We start from the raw sequence: 8,387 nt of genomic DNA on the forward strand, positions 1-8,387 counted from the left end.
AAGGAAAGCAGTAGGGTGACCACATTGTCTCAATTTGTCTAAAATGTGTCTAGTTTTTAAACTAAAAGTCCAGTGTCCCAGAAAGTCCCACAGCCTTGGACAAATAGAGATCATGTTTGGAAGCAGGAAACTTACAGGCAACATTTCTTGGACTCTTGGAAAGCTCTTAGGGAGTCAAGTGCAAACATTGATACTTGGTAAAGAGACTCCCATAGGAGACACTCAATAAACATTGAGACCCAGGCTCCTGCTCCAGCTCACCCAGACCCTTCCCTCAAATGCACTGAGAATCAAAGGCAAAGCAAGAAGTTTACAAAAGGGCTGAAAGCACAAGGCAGACTGATAAAGTAGTCCATTTACTCTCCTCCTGCAACCTTTTTGGTAGCCAATTGGCAGGATAAGAGTGGCCTGGAGGGCTGCTGTCCCCCTTAACCCTCCCTCTGGCACTTTCCCCACAGGGGCCTCACTGCATTCTCTGGCTGGCTCCTCTCCTAAGGCATCCCACAGGGCTCAACGAGGAATTGTAAGACATCCACACCCCACACTTAAACTTTCTAGGTACTATTCCCTCTACCCAGCAAGCTGACTGGGTGAATTAACCAGATAAGTTTTGACCTGTGTTGTGTTTTTCCAAACTCAGTATGTGCCACCTGGGAGTCACAATTTAGACATGGCACAGCTTTCTAGAGCATCATTTTTACTCCAAGACTTCGGGAAAAAAAACAAGATTTTTTTGGAAACTAGTGAATCTGTTGTGGAAGAAAATATAAAATACAATTGATGATATAAAACAAAATACCAAAGAAATATAACACTCAAGTTAGTCAAGCTACATCTCCAGGCACCTCGCCTAATTGCCTTGTGGAAACCCTTTCATGTCTTTCTAGAATTCAGGGCATGTTGGGGAGGCAATTTGACAAACATTGCCTTACTGTAGCCCACCCTGATAACATCTGCATCTTAACTGAGCCTGTGCTCTAAGCAACATCTCCCCAGGGCACTGGCTCAAGCATTCTTCAGAACATAAATTGCTATTATTGATGTTTAGATAGACAAATGAAACTTGTCATCAGAACTCAGGTTCCTGCATTTCCACTCAATGGGGCAAAGCAGGTGCTCACTGGACAGTATCATCCCACCCTTCAACCCTGCCATGTGCTCTCAGACTCCTTGCCTTGGTTTCATTACCTGCCCTTGAACAAACTTAATCTATCTCAATCAGTAGGAAACATGCCCAGGTCCTCTAAACAGAGAGAGCTGGGATTGGTCAGTGACAACTCAGGCAGCCAGCACCCTCCACTCCTGCCAGGTTTCATACAGGTCGCCCAGCAAAGCTCAGACCACTGGCCCAGTCTCATCTCAATCAGCAACTTAATAGTAGATGAGAATTTAAGAACTTTGAAGAACATGAGATACGACTGAACCTGGGCCCAAATAATCACAGATGAGCAAATACAGAACTGAGAAGCTTTCTATGGCCATGGGGAAAGGAGTGAGCCCAGGTGGATATGTGCTCTTGGGTGAGCCTCAGTTTCCTCAAGTGTGAAAAAGAGGTGCAGGACTATAATTGAGAATAAAAATGTTTAGGAATATTAGATGTAAAAATCAAGTTCAAGGGGCCTCTCTGATGGCCTAGGGGTTAAGTCTCAGTGCTACCACCATGATGGCCTGAGTTCAATACATACATGTGGTAAATAAGCATGTGAAAAGATATTTAATATCACTAGTCAACAGTGAAATGCAATTTAAGAACACCTATTAAAATAACTAAAATTAAAAGTAGTGACAACACCAAATTCTGGCAAGGATGCAGAGAAACTGGATCTCTCCTGTGTTACTGGAACAAATGTCAGATGGACACTCTAAAAAACATCAGACCTCTCCTGTCTTGCCCACTGCTCCCCTCAGCAGCGTATTTCAGTATATGTATTTCAATACATTTGCTCCCCACTCTGGTGAATCCTCTCAACCCCTCACCTCTGGCCTACACCCAAAGTTTTTCTAAGCAAAAATAAAGATAAATAAATAAACAAATAAATAAAAGTCAAGTTCAAGGGAAAAGAGACACCATTCATCAAAGGCCAAAAGAAAAACCGGAGAATACAAGTACATAAGATCCCATCTAGTTACTAAAAGTGAGCTTTAAGTTGGTTCTAAAATCATCCTAAATGTATTAGGAGGGAAATTGAATGGGTTATAAAATCTGGTATCCACAAGGTAACACATACCACTACAGCCTGAAAATCAAGCTTTTGCATGATTTCAAGTCTTGCTGCCTAGCTACATTAATCACGATAGTGTGGTAGTGAGAGATACATGCTTACATCAATGAACAGAATCCAAAGCCCAAAATAGATCCACACAAGTATGAGCAACTGATTTTCAACAAAGGCGCAAAGGCAACTCAATAGAGAAAGGGCAGTCTTTTCAACAAATGGTGCAGGAGCAACTGCACAACCATAGGCAAAGAAATGAACCTTGACTTAAACCTCATACCTGTACAAAAATGAACTCAAAATGGATCATATATTTAAACACAAACTTGTAAAATTTAAAGGAGAAAACTTTCAGGAACTAGTGTTCAGTATAGAATTCTTAGACATGACACCAAAGCAGAATCCAGAAAATTAAAACATGATTAGACTTTATCAATGAAAACCTTTCCCTGTGAAAGACCTTATTAAGAGGATGGAAAGATAAGCTACTGACTGCGAACCACATGCTCAAGAAAGGACTTGTATCTCATATAAAGAACTCTCAAAACAACAGTAAAAAAAAAAAACAAAAAAAAAACTAGAAAAGTGACAAAATATACAAGTAGACATCTAACAAAGAATACATATATGTGGTAAATAAGCATGTGAAAAGATATTTAATATCACTAGTCATCAGTGAAATGCAATTTAAGACCACAATGAGATGTTGCTACACACCTATTAAAATAACTAAAATTAAAAATAGTGACAACACCAAATTCTGGCAAGGATGCAGAGAAACTGGATCTCTCCTGTGTTACTGGAACAAATGTCAGATGGACACTCTAGAAAACAATTTGAAAATTTCTTTTAAAAAAATCATCTTGCATCTACCATATGATCCAGCAAATGTACCTCTGAACATCTATTCCAGAGAAATGAAAATTTTTCACACAAAAAGCTGTACACAATTGTTCATATTAGCTTTGTCTGTGATAGCCCCAAACAAGAAATAAGCCAAATGTCCCTCACAGGTGAATGGTTAGGCAATTCACAGTATATCGAGACCTTGGAATACTACTCAGTAATAAAAAAGAGCAAATTATTGATGCACATAACAACTTGGATAGAGCTCAAGAGCATAATATTGAATGAAAAAAAGTCAATCTTAAAAGGTGACATACTGCATGATTTCATTCATGTAATACTTTCAAAATTATAAAATGACAGCAATAAAGAATAGATTAGTGGTTGCCAGGAGTTCGGGATGGTAATCAGAAGAGGGTGGGGGTAACTATAAAGAAATAGCACAGGGAGACTTTTGTGGCGATGGAACAGCTCTTGAAGGATTGAGTTCTTGTTTCTGTGAATCTATACATGTGTTAAAATGGTATAGAACTACACACATGCACACACACATACACATTACAGCAATGGCAATGTCCTGCCTTTGGTATTAAAACTGTAGATGTGGAAGATGACTCTTAATGTTAAAACTATAGATGTGGAAGAAACTGGGGGAAAGGTACACAGAACCACTACAAATCTATTATTGTATCAACAATAAAAAAACTAAAATAAATCAACCTTTCACTGTTACTAAGAATTTAGCTGACTCTCTCCCTGGGTCCCTCACAAGCGAGTCCCCAAGCACCATAGTGACAACCTACCTGTGAGTGGATCCTCTGGGGCACAGACAAGTGTAAATTCACAGAGTTGTTTCTTCATGTCCTTCTTCAACAGAAGTTGAGAGTGCAATGCCCCAAAGAGGCAGAGAGCAGTTAGTGATGTAGAATAAGGACCAAAATGGTTCAACCCCACACAATGAGCGGGTTCACCCAGGAGCACCCCTGACTTCTCTGCTCCACCGTTACCAGCTCTTTGGCTTGGGCACATAATGGGGGCTCTGCAGGCAGTGCCTCCACAGGCAGAGAGGGGGTGAAGTACGGGCTACAGGTGGTTAAAATCATGGGACCGTATAAAATCTCTCAGGGGACAGATGCCCTGAGAACAGAATAAATGGTGTCCTGCCTTCAGTATCAGAAAAAAACACTACCCATGGGGAGGAGTGGATCTGAACTTCCTGGGTCAGTTAAGAAAAAGTTGGGGGGGGGGGTGTTTCACTGAATATTTTCCTGTTCACACATTGCAGGTTGCTGGGATTGCAGTTCCTCTGGAAACTGAGAGGTTAAACCTAAAATGCCTCCAAGGTTAGGAGGCCTGAGGGAGTTAGGAGAATACTTCTCCCTCATTTGGGGACCCTCCCAGGTCAGAGGTCACCAGGGGCACTAGGGCCAGGCTTGAGGTTTATCTATCTTTCTTCCCATTGTTCTTCCCCAGCCCTCTCCTCCCACTGAATATTCTCCCACTGACTAGATATACATTATTTCATTACACTGGAGCCCTGGGTGCGTAATTTCCTGAAATTTGGGCAACAGTTACATCAACTATTCCTTTTATGTGATAACCTCAGTTTGGCCCCAGAAATTTCATTTTAAGGAGAAACAGACCTCTGTGAGGCTGCCAGGCTCCCTCCTACCTCTATCTCCCTCCCCCCATTGCTGAATGAACCTGTTTTCAATTTGGTTTTCAAAAGTCCTGGATGCTGCCCTGCTCCCTCTGACAGTGATTGGTGAGAGGCTCTCTACTTCGCAAGCGTGCTGTAAGCCAGCAGCAATAAATAGAGACCGTCTCTAGATTAAATATAATTGTATTTACTCCTGCAGGAGAAGGTATAAAAACTCACTGGGAGAGTGAGAGTTTCTGGATCTTAACATGAGCGTTATGTAGAATGAAAGGGTTTGAGTCTGTGGTATCTGGAAGCACCTACTCTGCAACCACACAAGCTCCCCCGGTCATGGCTGGGCTGTGTGACCAGGGCCTGGAGAAAACACTGACTCCTGGACACAAGCAGGCCCCATGATCCAAGATACTCACATGCCAAATCTGAGTTGAACAGTGTTGACAGTGGGGGCTGGGTGGTACAGGGGTTAGGGTCTCTGCCTCTGTGGTCTCACCTACCAGATTCCTCTATACCCCGCCCCTTTCTGCCTATGTGCCTACACCCAATGGACCAACCTCACTACGACTAGTTTTTCTCATCATTAATGGGGACAATAATAGTATCCACTTGATAGAGATATAATGAGGATTAAATATTAAGATATTTCCATAGTTCCTGATATAGTCATACAACTCTCTTACTATTAGCTACTATTACTGTTAGTTTGGACATTACTATTATTCACTACAGTTTTATTGTTAACCATGCCTCATGAAAGGAGGCAGGCTTGGTGCAATAATCAAATAACTGTTCCTAAATGATGTTTGAATGTGTAGTCCTGTTTGTTAAAGTCAGAACACTGATATCAATCCCAGAGAATCCACATGGTCTACAGAACCCTTTTTCTATGTCTTATCCCACATAATTCTTACAGGGTCCCACCAGGTGGGGGTTACTCGTATTACCCAGTTTTTTTATGTAAGGACCCCGAGGCCCATGACAAGTGAGAAGTTGCTTCCCTGTTTTACCCCATTAGTAAGAGGCTGCAATAGAACTTGGATTTGAATGCTCTGGCTGTACCCCCTTCACTTGATATGTGGGGTTTTGTAGCAATAGCATAAAACAAATTGATTTGTCTGTCCCAGCAACAAAGACCCTAGAAAAATGATGGGTCCTCAGGATGGGTGTCCCTATTTCCACTATGTCACTAGTTAAGCACAGTACAAATCCCAACAAGAGGATGCAGGACAGCCCCCAATCTCTCAATAGGAGGAGGAAATGTCCCAACGAATAGCCCAGAGTAGCCCCAAGAATGAATAGCCACCAGAATGCCCCAAGAAGAAAAGGTTTGAGTTTAATTCATGGAATTCCTGGCCCTAGATTTGCCTTGAGATAGCCAACTTTGTACCTGGTTTCAGGCTGATACATGAAGCTACGTGGAAGTCTCTCCAAACTCTGATCTTAGAATTACTATGGATCAATGGAGACAATGATAAACAGCATCTGGCTTTTCGAGTTAAGAAAATCTCTTAAATGATGTGAGACTTTAGGCCTCAGGCAAGTGTGGCTAAATCATCAACATGTGATATTGTATCTTTTATAGAGCTTCAAAGAAACTACTGCCATAAATTCATTTACTTTAGGGATTCAGGACCAATCTTACAGGTTTACTTTCACTGTCAGGAATCTGTTCTGGGACAGTGGGCCCTTTTGCCCATCTGTGTAAAAATAGAAAGAGCTAGTCCCTCCCTGGCTTCCTCTTTGACCACTCAACCTTTGCCCTGAATCTTTCCTGCCATTTACTGATTTCTAAACAACACATTTTCTGTTTAAATTCCTCCAAGATGCTTTTAGATGGCAGGATCAAACTGCACAGAGTTCTCATTCAGGTCAGGCCAAAGATGAGGAGATCTGAGGATAATTGTAAACTATCTCAGAGTTAATATCCTCCCCATGGAATCAGTCCAGCCTTTCTTTACTGGGGTATGGGGAGAGAGCAGAAGCAGAACTGAGGATCCCAGCTCTACTGTTAACAATACGAGTACAGATATGGTGGGATCCACTGTGTCCTCATACCCCTTCTGTTGGATATTCATATAACCAGTCCACACAGAGCCACATCCTTCCTTTTTGTTATCTGGGCTCCTAGTTGCACCCTGGAGGCTTTACCTAGTGCCATGATTACATGGCTGCTGGAAACAGCAATCCTGCAGGTAGTCCCAACCTGACCCCCCAAAAGCCCCAGAGTGGGCTTTACAAACCCCCATCCTCATCACAGCACCCCACATCACCTTTACAGCACCCACATCACCTCCCCTCTTGGGAGGGGCAGTCCTGGGTTGCTTCTGCCCCACCAGAACCAGTCAAAGAGCCCAGGTGTGAATTCACTCATTCCAGGTCCTCTTGGACACAGGAGGGAGTGGAAAGCACCCCCTGGGGAGATAAGCCTCCTCACCACAGAGCTGCCTGCAGCTCATCTTCTCTTTATCACTCTCCATAACTTGCCAGGTGAGAGATACCTGCCTAGACGTTACTCAACAGACCGAGGGCCTGCTGCTTTCCCTGGGGCCAATTCTAGACCAGGAAAGCTGGTCCAAGCACAAAGAACTGATTGCCTGGAGGGAACTCGGAACATTTCTCAGAGAGATAGGTGAGACTAGAGGCTGCTGCTCTTGGGCAAGATGAAAGCTCAGGGAAGGAAAACATCCCTTCTGCCACCCACCCAGCAATGAGAACAGCTCCGATCTGTTCTCCCTCACAGCCTGTCTCCTACAAGGTACCAGGGCAGACACCTCCAAGTCACCTCTTTAAGAAAGGAACCACCTCAGGACACTGAAAAAATGCCCTGACAGATGGGGTTTTCCAATCAAGAACAGGACAATTCACTCAGCTGGAGTGACACTCGGGACAATTCACTATCTGAATAGAGTACCAATAAACAGGTAATGCATTGTCCTGTTTCTAATCCTGACGAGGGCGCGCGCGCGCGCACACACACACACACACACACACACACACACACACACAGCACGCGCTCCCCTGGCCCTCGTCCCCGGTGTCAGGCCGGCGGCGGGGATGCGCTCGGGCGCGCCACACCAAGAGGCGAGGACGGTGCCCGAAGCGCCCGGAGCGTCCCGGGCTCCCGCAGCACCTACCCCGCCGCCCCGCCGGGGCTGCGCCCCGCACTTCACCTCCGGCCGGGAGTTGTCCGCTCACCTTGATGTTGCAAAAGATAGAACCGCGACAGCGGCCGGCTCGGCCCGAAGAGACGTCGCTGCCCCGGCGCGCGCCGAACTTGGACAAGAGCCCCATGGTGGCCGCAGCGGCGAGGCCGGGGGCGGGCGGGCGGGGCGGCGGCGGCACCCGCTGGGGGGCGGCGTCCCGGGCCGGGTCTCGGCAGGAGGACCTCGGAGCTGGGGCAGGGCCGCCCTGGGCGAGCGCGGTCCGGCGGGCGCAGGAGGCTCGCGGCGCGGGCACTGAGCGAGAGACTGCGCGCCCAGAAGTTTTATAAGTGGTGGCAGCGCCGATGATGAAACGCCTCTCTCCTCCCTCTTTTCCTGGGGTGTCCAAGGCGCTGCGCGCCCCCGCCTCCGCGTGCCGCCCCCCTCAAACAGGTGTGACGCGGTGGCCCGCCGCGCTGGACCTCGATCCGGGCCGCGCCGTCTCTTGGCTCCTGGAACCCGACTGCC

The 8,387-nt window shown here is 45.6% G+C and overlaps 1 protein-coding gene across 1 annotated transcript in view; it reads right to left on the bottom strand.

Annotated features, from left to right (window-relative positions):
• Nucleotides 1-8,010, bottom strand: part of SLCO2A1 (solute carrier organic anion transporter family member 2A1) — a gene marked incomplete at both ends in the record, with an annotated part of 79,408 nt that extends 71,398 nt beyond the window's left edge. The window contains one exon of the mRNA XM_084231887.1: nucleotides 7,915-8,010. Coding sequence (XP_084088013.1) covers nucleotides 7,915-8,010 — 96 coding nt within the window. The remainder of the gene's footprint in view (nucleotides 1-7,914) is intronic.
• Between the last annotated feature and the right edge of the window lie 377 nt (nucleotides 8,011-8,387).

The sequence above is a fragment of the Talpa europaea genome (assembly GCF_964194135.1).
Source record: "Talpa europaea genome assembly, chromosome: 4".
Classification (NCBI taxonomy): Eukaryota; Metazoa; Chordata; class Mammalia; order Eulipotyphla; family Talpidae; genus Talpa; species Talpa europaea.